Consider the following 15365-nt stretch of genomic DNA (forward strand, 5'->3'; position numbering starts at 1 on the left):
CTTCTTTCTTGGTCGCTTCCGCTATATTTTTATGAAAACTTATGATCTTTTGTTGGGATAAATACTTTTATTTTCGTGGGTATGTTTTGGATTATGAACAGTTAGAAATATTTTGGAGAACTTTGGTTAAGCCTTTATTTAAATAAATCTTTTGTTGGATTCCTTTGTTTAGGCATTATTCTTCCTCTACTTAATTGTTCATTAAATGCTTTGGTCAAATCCCTTTTAAATGAAACCCTAGCCTATGATCTTTGATGCATTTAAGTCTACCTAGTTAGCGAACGCCGCAAATGGGCGGGTCGTTACACTTTCTCCAATTTATCTATCATGTCCTCCACTTTCTTGTCACCTTGTCCTGTTGCTGCGTTGGCCGATCCCCTTCTCAAAATGCTCCGCGGGTTATCATAGGCCTTCTTCGCCTCGATCAATCTTCCCCAGGTTTCTCTGGCTTCACTTGCTTTATTCTTGGTAAAATTTCCCTCGCTCGAGGAATTCATCAAATCCTTTTATTCAGGGTTTGCACCTTCGTAAAACAGATAGTAAGTCTCTGCCTCGATCATCCTATGGTTCGGACAAGCATCCAACAATCCCTTGAACCGGGACCAATAGGAGCTCAGAGACTCATCATACTCTTACTTGCACTCCTGGATCTCCTTCTTCAAGGCGTTCGTCTTGTTGGACGGGAAAAAATAATCCAAAAACTCTAGCTTGAAATCCTTCCATGTGTTGATCGAGTCTGGTGAGAGCCTCAGTAGCCAAGTATTAGCCTCCCCTTTGAGGGCAAACGGGATTGCACGCAGACGGTAGTCCTCCTCAGTCGCCTCGTTGGGTCGCTTTTGAATGCTGCATAGCTTACTAAACTCGTTTAGGAATTCGTAAGGACATTCGTTCCTTCGTCCAGAGAATGTGGGCAAAACTCTGAGCACATTTGTCTTGATATCGATACACCTCCGGCGCGGGTTTGAGACTATGGCATGGGCGGGCTCACCGTCTAGATGCGCGTTGAGGGAACCTATCTCCGAATCTGGATCCACTACGTGTGCCATAATTACGTCTTCCTCCTCTTCAGTCTCAGAATGCTCTGTTTCGGTGGACGACTTCGGGTCCTCTTCTCCTAACGAGTTCCACTCCTTCTCACTTTCTGACTCGAACGGAAACGGGTCTACTGTCCTTAACCCTGACCTGGTAGTGACAGTGGACGTAGACTCCTTGACTTGCCACTTGTATCGGGCGTTTCCTGACCCAGATGAACTGCACCAACTTCTAGACTGGAAGCTCGTGTTCATAAACTGTCAAGAAAAACAAAATAACAGAGATTAAACTGTTTACACCAAATCCCCAAACGCACAAACAATTTACGCCATCCATCCCCGGCAACAGCGCCATTTGAAGTTACTGGGTTTAGACTGTATGCACAGTAAGGAATAACAAGCCTCCTAGGTCCAGCAAATTCACTAGATCACAGGGTCTAGGAACTCACGGATCTTGAAAGATCTCGGTCGTCGGACACACAGAATACCTCTTCAAAACAATCAACCACGTATACTAAAAATTAGCACAGGGAAGTAGGGATCGATCCCACAGAGATGAATGCGTAATAAACATGCTCAAGGACTCGGGAACTATTTTTGGGTTGGCTGCTGCCACGCATTTTTGGATTGAGGAAATTTAACTAAACTTGGAGTTGAAATCTGCTACGCTAACAACTAGATCTAGGCAGAACGGAAATCATGCATGTAAACTGGAAAACGAGACAATCACTAGATCTAAGAAACTATTTTCTAAATTACCTAGACCTGGGAAATGAATTGACGGTGGGGACCATTTGCTGAAAAGGTAAAGTACGGATGAAAAGCTGAAAAATAACTAACTAAAGTACCAACTAACAGCAACATCATCTTCTCCAATCAATTAGCATAAAAATTTCAGTAGAAACTGAAATGGAACGCGAATCGGAAACGAAACAGACTGAATTTTAAAACAATTAAATGAAAAACAATTTAAAACTAAGCAGATCTGCGACTACTAGACGAAGTAAAATAAAAAGAGAGCAAAAAGTTCAAAATCCATGCACAACTTGATTCCCCTGTTCAGATCCAACTTCGGATGCTAAATCCACTCCGGATCCAAGCATCCGACACAAACTCCGACCAAAAGTATACCCATAGCTACAGATTCACCAAACAACCACCGATCAACAACAACAATTCAGATCCACAACTATTTCCCAGATCAAGCACAGAATTATCCAAAACAGAGAATAACATCAACTACCGAAATTAAGCCTCAAAAACACAGAATCAACGTAAATCAACACAAGATAAACACCATCATGACAGAAACTAAATGCATAGATAATCGGTAATAGCAACAACCAAATCGACTTCCAAAACGTTGAAGTTCGACGGAATAAAAGTGCAAAAACAGAATGTAAACTGAATGTTTCTTCGCCCTCCGCGAGGACGGTATTACGACTAACTTTTTACCGAAGATGAACCCCTAGAAACCTTTAACTATCCCAGAATTCCCATTTTTCCAAAGTGTGTGTGAGAGTGTGTGAGCTGAGAGCAAAATCATGTATATGGCGTGTGCTGCATGCTCCTTTATTTATAGGCGTTGAAGTGGGTCCAGCGAGGTATGAATAGTCTTTGTTGCCCTCGGCTATTGACTTCCTTCGTCTAGCCATTTTTTTCTCTTCAACTCTGCTCACTTTCCTTCATTTTCCTTTGCTAGTCCATTGCCTCCAGCTCTCCCTGGATCTAGCGATTCCTTCACACACCTGGCTTAAAAACTGCGTTAGACCCAGTAAAATGAAGTGTTTTTCACCACATAACCGATGCATGAAATTAGCCTTATCAGCCATGTTTTGTATTTGAATGAACCTATCTGAAGTGGCTATGTCATGTATTGTTAACGAATTCGGGTCCCAGTAGGGCCGCAAACCCTGCTCGGATTGGTGTACACCTAGTAGATCGTGCGCTATCTCATTGGAGTTGGCCGGTCTAGTGACTTGGTTCGTGGCCACGTTCCTTGTCATGTAGTTTAGATATGGTGATGGTGATATGGATGGTAAATGGTTGCAACCGAATTTTATGTGAAAATGTTTTTAGTGACTTGGGTTCTTTCCAATTAAAACCCCCAAGATCACTCGTTATGGCTTGACAAACTGAATTTGGCATGTGTCCACTGAGTGCATCAAGTACTCAGCCTTGTATATTTGTTTTTCTTAATGTGCAGATTGAGCGACAACAGGCGTGGAGGATGTTGAGCAAAATTTATGGATTATTTATTGTCTTGCTTAGAATTGTTGGATATGTCGTGTCTTCATACTCGGCATTTTCCGTGTCTTGAACGCTTCCGCTAAGTGCATTTTCTTTCTTAGAACTGTCTTGTCATTGAGAATCAAACTCTTTTCAAAAATTGTTTACGCTCCAGTCTTTATTTTCTTAGAGTTGGTACTTTATGTTGTTTTCTAAGTTATTTCAGTTATTCAAATATTTTGGTCAAATATGTATGTCTCCCCTTTTCTTCTCCGTTTCTTTAATCCCCTCCTAGTCGCGATCAACCATATTTTCTATCCTTAGAAAATACGGGATTTTCTATCCTTAGAAAATACGGGTGTGACACCTTTTGAATTTTTTTGCTTAATTTATCATTATGAACTGAGAAAAGATTTATCTATATCTCATCTCCTATTCTCATCTCTATTCATTTCCTTTCCCTCCCTTACGTCAGGATGAACTTGAATTCTTCTAGCCATAACATTCATAACAAATGCGGCTTTTGGAGAAAGATAAAATCATTCGCATAGAAATTATAATAAAAATAGGTAGACAATTAATAAAATCTCTTACATAAACAAAATAAATTACACAACTCTTGTTAAGTACGTCATTATATCTTTATCAAGAAAAGATAGTAAAAAGTTGTTAGAATTTTTTGAGAATATAGTAATTGGTTTGAGTTAAAATGACAACACCTTTTAAAGTGACACTGTGACACTATGTATTCAGCAATACTATAAACGCTACACAACAATAGTATAAACGCTAGACAACAATCTATACATTGGATATTGTTGGCTGAGAAAAATTGTTGTATAGTGTATTGGATATCGTTGGCCGAGAAAATTTACCCTTGAGCATATTTTATGATTGGCTAGGTACGGTGGTATAGTGTTACTTTAAGAGATATTGTCATTTTAATGCATCCCTATAGTAATTTTGTGGAATTGAATTTATTATTCCTCGGAGTTCTAAGATATTGAATCAATCCATTTAAATATTGTTATTCAACGTTGTTGATATATAGGGATTACTAGGTTCTTAATCGATTATAGAATCAATTTTTGGTTTTGCATTTGAAATCATTAGATTCGATTTTGCTCATGTTGATGTTGAGACTCAGGCTGGTCATATGTGTATGACCATTTTTGGTTTGGATTGGGCTCTCATCGGACGAGCCCGTATCAGATTAACTCTTAGTAATCCATAACAGCAACGTCGCAGGATGGACACATAACCCATTTAAAGATGTAATATTAAAACATTACGAAGTTAATTATATAAGAACTAAACATCGTCATTTTCTCTTTCCTAAAGATTATCTCATAGTTCTCTCTATTTTAATTATTTAATTGCAAAATGTATAAAGTTAAAAGTAATTTTACGAGTATTAAAACGATATCATATTTGCATATGTTCACGTGAAGAAATTTTTTAATATTGTTTTCCATGTTAATATGCTTGAGAATGATGATATTCAAAGTATTGTATAATGAGATTATTTAAGTTTGATACAAAAACTACGTTTTCCAGACAAGGATTCATCAAGCAATTGTAGAAGAGAATTTTGAATTTGAAGGTACAGAAAGAAAAAGTAGCAAGTAGTCGTAGTAACTCAGTTATACCATGTCAGGTCTTTGGGGAAGCAAAAGATTGTAGAACTTATCGTGCAAGAAGAAATGCTTCCCCTTGTTAACGACCGCCTTCTTCCATCCACACCACCCGCCATTCACTATCTTCTTCAGGTCCTCGTTGCCTGTGTAGTGAGGGTCGAGTATGAGAAACGCACATTCTCCACTTGTTTCATTGTAGTCGACCCCCAATAGCGTATAAGCCAAAACCCCTCCTCCTGCAGATACGGTAATAGCTCAGAGCCGTATTCTTGTAACAAAAATAATTAGCTTGTGAAATTAGTTTCTAACCAATCATGATGGGAGTGCCTTGTGTCTCAAAATGCAAGGCGAGCTCCCTGCATTTCTCCGGGAGCTCAGATCCGGACCTCACGTTGATGACTTTGCAACTGACCTGTTAAGAATGGGATTTCATAGTTTGAGTTTACAAACCGATCAATGCATAAGCAAATGCCTTGTAATGAAAGTGTAACAAGGTTCAGACAGGGGAATAGTTTAGGGAACAACTATGTATTAGTTTCTAGCACAAAGAAGGAAAAGAAAGATGAATACTTACACCAAGTAGCTTGTCCAAAACAAAACTTAACTCGATGGCACCAATCCATTCACGTGACCCAATGAAGGAAGGGTCCTTATCACCAATCTCGACTAAAGACTGCTGTATTTCTCTGAAATTTTATTTATGAGATAAATTGGAACTTTGATATGCGGTGAGGCATATATATGAGCACAATTCTTTTTGTGTTTTCCTTGACAGAAGTTATCGAGAAAATATGGTATCAGTCAACTCATTTACTAAACCAGGTATGAAATACTTGCAACCACAAATAATTCCGTCTTTTAGAATCCGATTAACGTTTCACACAATCCTGCTCTTTTCCTCTATGAAACGTTTGTAGATGGTTTCTATTCATAGGAATAAAGAAATATATAACCAAAAAAACCCTTAGTGAGTAGTAACTTGCTGCAGAACAGGGTTTTCGAGCCGGGAAAAGGTGCAAGCGTAGCATGTTGGAAATCAGTTAGGGGGTATTTACTTTGAATATTAGGATGAATAGATAAATTAATCTAAGCTAATTCACCATTTACTTTGATGGACTGATTAATTATGAGCTTGCTTGACCATCTTATCCAATAAATACTCAATCCTATGTTTCATCAATCTATCTTCTCACTGGGCAGTTAATGGCTTGTTGAATATCCATTGCTACACCTTAGTACCACTTGAACCTTTTCCCATCTCGCAAAACTAATTCTGCAATAAGAGAGCTTTCGTAGGAAAATACAAACAACTTGGAGTGTGTATGAAGTATACACCAATTATCCAAGTTGAGCCAAAGAACATGAGTGTTACCATATGAGCACTGTATATGAGCTAAAGAGGTACCATGCGAAAGTACCTATGTGAGGGGACATCAATGGAAGTATAGTGTTGTTGCTTGAACCATGAAACAATTGTTTGCAGAGAGCGGTAAGCACAACCCCAGCCCTGCCATGTTAATTACTATTGCTAATTAAAATGAATATATTAATTAAGCAGAATAATAATCTGAGATGACTCAACGAATCCATTTGAAAGTGACCAAAATCATACAAAGGCCATAGTTTCACCTTCAACGGGTTAGTTGTTTGGAGCACTTATAGTTAAAGAACATAGTTGCCTTACAATGAACTGTAGATAGAGCATATATTAAATAATTCCATTTTATAGGTAAAAGGAAACATAATTAACAGTCACTAACAACCTCATTTGCCCCAATTTCAATAGTTCAAGAATCTGCACAAACCATAGATTTGAAATAAGGGCTAAATTGTTCCCTGTTCAATATTTTATGGTGTCTAAATAATCCTTATTATCCCTTAATATGTTAAGTACAAACTTTGATGTTATAAAGTAATGAATACCCCATTCAAACAGCAATAATAAGCAAAAAATAGTAACAAGCGTGAAGATGTGTTACCGAATCATCAAATCCATCTTGAAGGTAATGATAATATTCATAGGAACCCTGGATTAAAGAGACATGGCCACCAGATACTGCAAGTTCATTGTGATTAGGGCACGTCAGCACCGAGAAGGCAGAGCAAATTATAATCAAGCATGGAAAGAAACGCAACGAGCAAATGTAAGGTTCCTAAAATTTTACCTCCACTGCTTGGAATACCATGATGAACATCTTTTAGCAAAGAGGAGCCCACTATAACAATGATATTGATGTTAAACAAACTTCGGTAGAAAGAAAGAAAAGTCTCACCAAGTACTTAAAGTTATATGATGAAATTATGTATACCCTTTGGATTTGATTTGCCCCTAGTGCTGTCCTGTATTGGCGATAAATTTATTGCATTAGCAATCCTCAAAAGAGGGCGATCAAATGGCAACCCTAGCCTCAAGTGAAGGGATCTTCGAGCTTCAACTGCAATATGTGATGTAGTCAAGAGTCAATACTATCAAATCTGACATCAACTCATTTACAATTCATTGAAGGTAAAATGGGAAGTCATATGATCACTTTTAACCATGTCAACCCATGAAATGCAGAAAGAATGCATGTGATAATTTTGATAGTTAATAAGATAAATTGGAAGATTTGGGATGAATCATAGATTTCTTCCCAGACACACTGTCCTTCAGAAGTTAAGGACTACCTTGCTTCATTTCTGTCTCCCCATAGCTGAGCTCGTACATAACAGTGATTGGATGTAGAAAGCCGGGAGGCATGAAGTGGTATGGCCTTAGCTGCAGACACATAAAGCCCTTTCACTAGCATATAACTTTAGGAGAACAAAAAGTACATTGTAAACTTAAACATGAATTGCAAAATGATTGCCTAACACACAAAACTCTCCAGGTTCTTGCACGTCAGGGTGTGTGTGTGGTGGGGGTTCATGGCTCGGTGTACGGTGTTTGTTTGTGTGAAACGTGTCCAAAAGTGAAGACATGCGTACATGCATCTGTATCTGTAAGTCCTAAAGACAACACCCTGTATCCACTTTCAATAGATCAAGTATTCCGAGAAGGCGTATGGTATGTGATCATCCTACTTGTAGCTGCTGTGTTAGGAGATCTGGCAATATCTTGTTCTTTAGGGTGCGTTCGCTTTCTTGGATATACCAAGATTTGGGCCCATTTCTGAAATAATTATGTTGTTCACCTTTCTTGTTTCAAATTGAACGGCCCTAGAATTTAAAGTCGGCCCGCACTGTTTAAGTTAAAATTGCCCACAATTGAAAATTAACTTCAGCGTGTTTTTCAATTCTGGAAGCGGGGAGAAAGTCCAGAATTGGTAGCAAGATTACGGTTCTACCCTCGACATTTGAAATTCACCCCCAAATATCACATTCCCCAAAATTTCTTCCAGCGCGAAATCCTCCAAACCCTAGTCCAGATGTTCTCGGCTATGCACAGCAAGACCACCCAATTGGTTCAACCACCGGCTCCTTTAGGTGAGTATCTGTAACCGATAAGTGAATTTGCTCCTTCCCTAAACCCTTCTGAGTTAGCGTGTGTGTCGTGTTTGTTGATGAAGAAATAGACTTCGTCGATATGTGATTCTTCATGACTGAGTACATATTTGTTGGGGTTCGTTTTTGATTGTTTGTTTTTCGTTTTTGTCGGAATCCGCAACTTCAAATCGGCGTGGAGAAGGTGTATTCGTGTGATTGGGCAACACATCAATCAGCTTAATTGGAGGTAGCGTTTCGAACGGTGTTGCGAAGAAAGTGATCTTGTTCATTCGAAAATTTGGGGTCTGTTACTCAGAAAAGTAAGCTGCTGTTATTTCCTGAGCCATTTATTTGTTTTGTGGTTTTTTGTTATGGGTGGTGAGAAATTTATGTGTATTCCATTGTGGAATCATTGATATATTTGGTTTCATTGTTGAGCCACACTGGAATCTACATCTTAACTAGTCTAAAAACACATTATGTATACAATATATAAGTTTTTGTGGGTAATTTAGTTTCAATGTCTGAGCCATTGCTAGAATGTCGAGCTCAACCACGAACGATGCACGCATCTACATGATGATGGAAGACATTTTGTCCGTGTTTCGTTTGGAAACTAATATGCTCATGACTCGGTTTCGAAACGCACGAACTGAACGGCGAAAGCGGCAAATACTGGAGTACGCCCGCAAATACAGTATTCTGAACAAAATTCCAGATCAGATCAAACATCTGGACCGTCTCTTGCATGTCACAGACACTACTTGTCTAGCCAACCTACGAATGGACCGCAATACGTTTGGAAAATTATGCCGCATTCTATCTGAACGCGGGGGTGTAAAGGTTGCTAAATGCTTGGGCATTGAAGAACAAGTAGCAATATTCTTGGGTGTTCTTGCACACCACCACAAAAACAGAGCCCAACAACACTTATTTTGGAGGTCTGGCTCAACAGTTTCGTTCTATGTGAACAAAGTTCTTGGTGCGGTGCTTAGTTTACATGTTGATCTTCTAACTCCTCCGGTTCATGTAGGCGACGACTGTACGACCACCGATGGAAGTGGTTCAAGGTACTATACAAATTATCATCTTTGTGAATATGATTCCATATGCTTTGTACATGTTTATGAATAGTGCAATATTATTTGGCTTCAGGGATGCCTAGGGGCTCTCGACGGCACACACATCAATGTGTTGGTTAGGTCTGCCGACAAACCAAGGTATCGAACGCGAAAAGGCCAGATTGCTACCAACACTTTGGCGGTGTGCGATCGCAATATGCAATTCGTGTACTTTTTACCTGGATGGGAGGGATCCGCTGGCGACTCGCGTGTACTCCGTGATGCTGTTGCTAAACAAAATGGGTTTAAGGTGCCAGAAGGTTAGTTGTAAAACTCCTTACAACTTTCTATTAATTAGTATTTTAGCACAATGGATTCAAGATGGTGAAAAGGTTCGGCACGGGTGTCATGAGGTTTTATTTGCAGAATTGTGCATGTGAATGTAAGGAGGACAGAGTCTTCACTGATTTCATATTGTATAGGTAGTCTTCTGCAAGAAATTTGTAAATTGAGTGGTTTACTACGATTGCCAACAAAATTGGTACTACTACTACTACTACTTTTCTTGACTTTTTGAGCTAATGGGTACGTGATATTTTGCTGTTAGTAGCCGAGCTCTAGTTATCAAAGTGGGGTCACCAACCTCAAAGAAATACTACACATGTTATACAGATTATAAAAATTGGCACACATCACTACTTAGTATCTATACAATATTAACTGTTGTATAACTTGTTTTTTTGGTAAAATTTGGATTGATTTGCAAAATATCCTACCATTATAAATTCATTTGTACCTGGTTTTGTAATTGGTAGCCATAATTATGTATTTTTTTCTCTTCTACAGGCTCTTATTACTTGTGTGATAATGCATATGCAAACAGCAACGGCTTCCTCACTCCGTATAAAGGGGTCCGATACCACCTAAAGGAGTGGGGTCAGGGGATGGCAGCCCCTCAAAACCCTAAAGAACTGTTCAACATGAGACACACCAAAGCAAGAAACGTTATTGAGCGTGCTTTTGCGGTGCTAAAAATGCGTTGGGGCATCCTGCGTTCCGCGTCATTCTATCCAATCAAGACTCAAATCCGACTAATAATGGCGTGCTTCCTCTTACACAACTTTATCAGACGTGAAATGGGAGTCGATCCTATTGAAGTTGAGTTGGACGCAACGAACCCTCCTGAAGTGGCTGAAGACATTGGCGCCCAACCATATGTAAATTGTGTTGAACCGACCGCTGAGTGGACGGAGTTCCGTGACAATTTGGCTTTGAATATGTGGAACAACCGCTAGTGGTGTTAGGTGTCGTGTATAAGTTACGAATGTTTATCTATTTTAGTTCAAGATGACTGGACTATGCTGCACATCTAACATTCAAGTTGTGTATGTGTTTTTGTGTTTTTGTGAGCAACGTTGTGAACCAATAACTCTGATTTTAATTCTTACATTTGTTGCCTCCGGCACAACTTCCCCACTGGTTTGTGGCTTTCAAATTGGGTAATCTAATGACTTTGTTTTTGTTCCAGTTTATTTTAGTTTATGTGTGGGAAAACTAATTTAGGTCCATGTCTGTGTTGTGTTACAAAGATGATGGGTTTGTTGTTGGCTACTTACTAAGATGGTTCAATTATCTAATTTAGTTATCTAATTTGGTTTAAGAACGCGAATTTACTATGTTGTGCACAGTTCGTACAACTTATTTTGGTATGCCGATGCTATATGGTCATTTGAAACTCATGTTGGATCAGCTTTGATGTTTCAATATTTTATCTTTGCGTCAAAGTATCAATAAACAAATTAAATAGCTGCAAGTTTAATTGCCTATAAAATATATGCACTCCTCCGCATTTTCTTATACATAAATTGGTTTAATGTTTGGTTGCCACATTATTTACCTTCTACTCTTAAAAATACTTTGTAAGAAACTATATTCAATTTCTCTGAAACTCAGTATACATAATTTGGTTTTATCTATGTTGAATATTTATCTGTAAACTTTTCTATCTGTGTTTTTCAATGAATTTAAAATTTTAGTATTTAATGGATTTCTTATTCACCTATCTCATTTATCTATGATACATGGCATAATGTTATTTACACCTGCTATTTCAAGGAATGACAAAAAAAAATAAAAAAATTACGTACATAAACTCCAAAGTTTGTCAAAATGCTCATGTATTAAAAGATTTTGCCTCCTGTGTATTTTTGTTTATTTTATTATGTAATTATAATTAAAGTTCGTAATATCTTTTGTTTATAATGTCTATCCATAACAACATTTACAACTAGAAAAAATCATTATAAAAATAAAAACTTTTTTCCTTGAAATTATCGTTTCAATAATAAATATTGGGTACAAGTGGGTGCCTTTTTTTCTTGATTTGGGCAAATAATGAGTAGATATTGTAGGATCAATTAAATCAAGTGCAGGCTTTACATCTCAATTGTTTATATCAAATGGTTCGAGCATATCTCAAAATTGTAATTAATTATGTATTGAAGTAGATATACAATTTTTTTAAAAACGTGTGCCAAAAATTAGCGACTAAGTTCTAGTTTGGGACATGCGGAGTACTAAAAAATTCAAAAAAAAAACATCAAAACCTTTTCCTTGATATAATCGTTTCAATAACATAATTTGGGTACTAGTGGATGTCATTTTTTCCTTGAATTGAGCAACTAATGAGGTCATATTGAAATAGCAATTAAATCAAATGCAGGCTTTACATTTCGGTTACTTATCTCAAATGCTTTGTGCATATATGGGGGTATTCAATGATTGATTAGAAGGGAGATCAATTCAGTAATAAGTATGGCTGCAGGTTGTGTACTGACATCAACTTAGGTAGGAAAATATCAATTAACATTAATGAAGAATTCTGTATTTAAGTATGCATCCATTTGGCATTAACATCACCACCTCCTACACTACCACTTATTACAGTTAAACAATGAATCCTCCACCTCAAGCAGCTTTCCTCTACTATGGTCCTTGGACAGCCGAAGCTGATTTCATTCTATTAGATACAATGATTAAGTTGAAGAAAGAAACAAATTGGACTGAGAATCAGTTTCCGAGCTGGTTCTTGATGACGGCGGAGCAAGAGCTAAGATCGAAGGCCGGTGTGCTTGTATCCGAAGAGGATATTTCAAAGAGGCTAGATGTGTTGCTCAGACGCTATAAGATTTTCAAGGACGTTGCTCTGAAGTTCAGGGCTAAGTGGGATCGTCCAACGAACTACATCATTGCATGTGACGACGTTTGGACTCGGATCATGAAGGTATTCGTAATTTACTACATTCCATTTGTATTCGCTCTGCCTAAAAACTATTTTTTCTGCAGTATCATTGGTTTGCAGGGGCATACTTTTACAAGGGCGAACTTGAGTACGACCGTCTCGAGTGCTTATTCGGCATGGATGGCGTAAAGGTTGAAGAGGAAAAAGCAAGTTATTGTGCTATCTGATACTACAGAGAAGCTACCAACTGACGACCTGGAGGTTTGTGAAATGAAGGTACTTAATGAAGAGGTGAACAGCCCGATAGTCTTCCCACCACCTACTGTCCGGCGTAAACTTTTCGACGATGACTTACCACAGCCACCTACTGAACGAGAATCCACAAATGATGTTGGGGTATGCTTCATTGACTTGGACCCGGATGGTCAGCTTCGACCCAGGTATGAAAAGGGTCGCGACCTGCCACCATCCCAAAAATGTATCCTCCCTCGTTCGCGTGCGAAGCATGATGTTGCTGCGCCGTCAACTAGGTCAGCATTTGGAAGCTCAGTTGGTTCGAACTCACCCATTGGGTGGTGGTCGAACTCACCAAATTGAACTTCCACATTGTAGCTTAAGGGGGGGTGCTAGTCCATATGTAACCAAGTAGTATATGGACTGTGGACTAGTGTTTTTGGTGTGTTGGATCGCCCCTTAAGAAGCTTGTGTTATGTTTATTTTGTTCATAATGCATGTAACATGGCACACGAACAAGTGATCCATTCGTGTGTTCCAAATTTTACGTGGCCTCCACTAAGAATGACCATGTTTTTTGTATTGTATATATGGAAAATCAGCCTTTATGGTTTATGAGTTGATAAGGTGTGCGCATAGACCTTGATTGTTGGACATCAAAACAAAATTTTACACAAATAAGTGCTGAAACAAACTTCTAACACAAAATACGCATATATATAACATTCATATGGTAGCACACCCAAAAAGGTTATGGGGTAAGTACGTGGTACAACGCATACACCGCATAACATAGTCGAAAATATAGCACACTACTTCTGGCCGCATTACACACCAAAAAAGCGGTCAAGAATAGCCATAGTTGGCATTGTATATACATAACCAAACCCAATCGCAGCTCCAACCATCAATTGATGTCGTGATGCTGGCTCAACAGCCTCTTTAAGTACCCCAATCGAGCATGAGCAGGCATACCAATGAAGACCTCTAAGTACGGCTGTGATTTATCACCTAGTATGTTGCATAGGTCATACCTTTCCTCAAGAGATAGTCCTTCAACAGATCCCAAGTTTGTCGAATACCTCTTGTCGTGCCTTACCCAAATCAAACTCGTATCCGATTTTTGAAGCCACCAAATCGAGACGGGAGTTTGTGTCTGAATGCAGCTTAGACATAAACTCCATCATCGCCTCGTCGCTAGTCAAAACTTTGTGCTTCTTTCTAGGGCCCTTGGTCGTGGATGCCACTCTATCTTCATTGCCAGAGCCATCGTCAAGGAGGTCAGTGTGGGCGGAGTCTCCATGGGCCTCAGATTCGGGAACATCATCAGCAGAGGGTGGGAAGTTGTTCTCATTGGTCTCGCTCACAGGGGCTCGTTGTGGGCGCAATTCTGCAGCAGCTTTATCAACTTCTTCAGACCCACCTCCGCTAGCTCGATCCTTCCCAAAAATCAGCTGCCATGTTTCCCATAGCGGCCACGATTTGGTCCGCATGTGCCGTGCATTCTTATCAGCCTGCAATTCATGGAAAAATTACTTCCTAACCTGTTAGACCACTGAAAAAATCTAAAATAACTATGAAGACACCAAATGGAAACAGAGAAGAAACCATGACTATCTGCACCCATTGTTCGTCATCGCAATCGATCCTATAAGTGCCATCATCGTTGAAACCAACCCCGGTTCTTGCAAGGATATTGCGGAGACTGTTGTAATGATTTTTCCAAGCAGAAATCTTGGAAGTTACATGTGGAGTACCCTACTCCCTCCGTTCCCGCTTAAGATGACACGTTTTTTCTTTTTAATTTGTCCCAATTAAGATGACACATTTCCTTTTTTGGAAAATTTCTCTCTCCAATTAATACACTCAACCACTTTTTCTCACCCCTATTAAAATATTCACCTTTCTTTCTCTTTTTATTTTAATACTTTCACCCACCTTTTTTCTCTCCAATCAAACACATTAAACAATTACTCCTAAAACCCCGTGCCGGCTAAGGGATGTGTCATCTTAGCCGGGACGGAGGGAGTATAAAAACAATTAAAATCGATTCCTAAAGATCAAAACATCTCTATTATCAAAGTAAGACATGATTAATACCCTTAGTGCTGCTAAGTGACACAGAAATATAGTACTCCCTCCGTCCCGCTTAAGATGACACGTTTTCCTTTTTAGTTTGTCCCAACTAAGATGACATATTTCCTTTTTTGGTAACTTTCTCTCTCCAATTAATACACTCAACCACTTTTTCTCACTCCTATTAAAATAATCATCTTTCTTTATCTCTCTACTTTAATACTTACATCCACCTTCTCTCTCTCCAATTAAACACTTTAACCAATAACTCCTAAAACCCCGTGCCGGCTAAGCAATGTGTCATCTTAGCCGGGACGGAGGGAGTACTGTACTATTTAAACTACAATTCTTTTACCTGGAAAGTATTCGGCAATCGGAGCAGCAGGTTCGA

General features: G+C 38.8%; 1 protein-coding gene across 1 annotated transcript; it reads right to left on the reverse strand.

The window, feature by feature from the left end:
* Window positions 1–4879: 4879 nt before the first annotated feature.
* On the reverse strand, window positions 4880–15365 carry LOC125223021 (probable Ufm1-specific protease). The gene is made up of 9 exons (XM_048125970.1): window positions 15330–15365; window positions 7565–7655; window positions 7207–7332; window positions 7063–7113; window positions 6877–6953; window positions 6316–6404; window positions 5472–5583; window positions 5207–5309; window positions 4880–5133 (listed from the first exon to the last, which is right to left on the reverse strand). Exons 2-9 carry the CDS (start codon window positions 7635–7637, stop codon window positions 4904–4906), a joined length of 861 nt encoding a protein of 286 aa, XP_047981927.1. The 5' UTR covers window positions 7638–7655; window positions 15330–15365; the 3' UTR covers window positions 4880–4903.

Source organism: Salvia hispanica, chromosome 4, assembly GCF_023119035.1.
Source record: "Salvia hispanica cultivar TCC Black 2014 chromosome 4, UniMelb_Shisp_WGS_1.0, whole genome shotgun sequence".
NCBI classification, from domain to species: Eukaryota; Viridiplantae; Streptophyta; class Magnoliopsida; order Lamiales; family Lamiaceae; genus Salvia; species Salvia hispanica.

Excerpts from the sequence above, each read along its gene's own strand:
- LOC125223021 (XM_048125970.1), bottom strand. The coding sequence starts at position 7,637 with ATGCCTCCCGGCTTTCTACATCCAATCACTGTTATGTACGAGCTCAGC. Across the intron at positions 6,954-7,062 it reads TGGTATTCCAAGCAGTGGAG|TATCTGGTGGCCATGTCTCT; the intron begins GTAAAATTTTAG and ends ATGAACTTGCAG. Across the intron at positions 5,584-6,315 it reads ATTGATGTCCCCTCACATAG|AGAAATACAGCAGTCTTTAG; the intron begins GTACTTTCGCAT and ends ATAAAATTTCAG.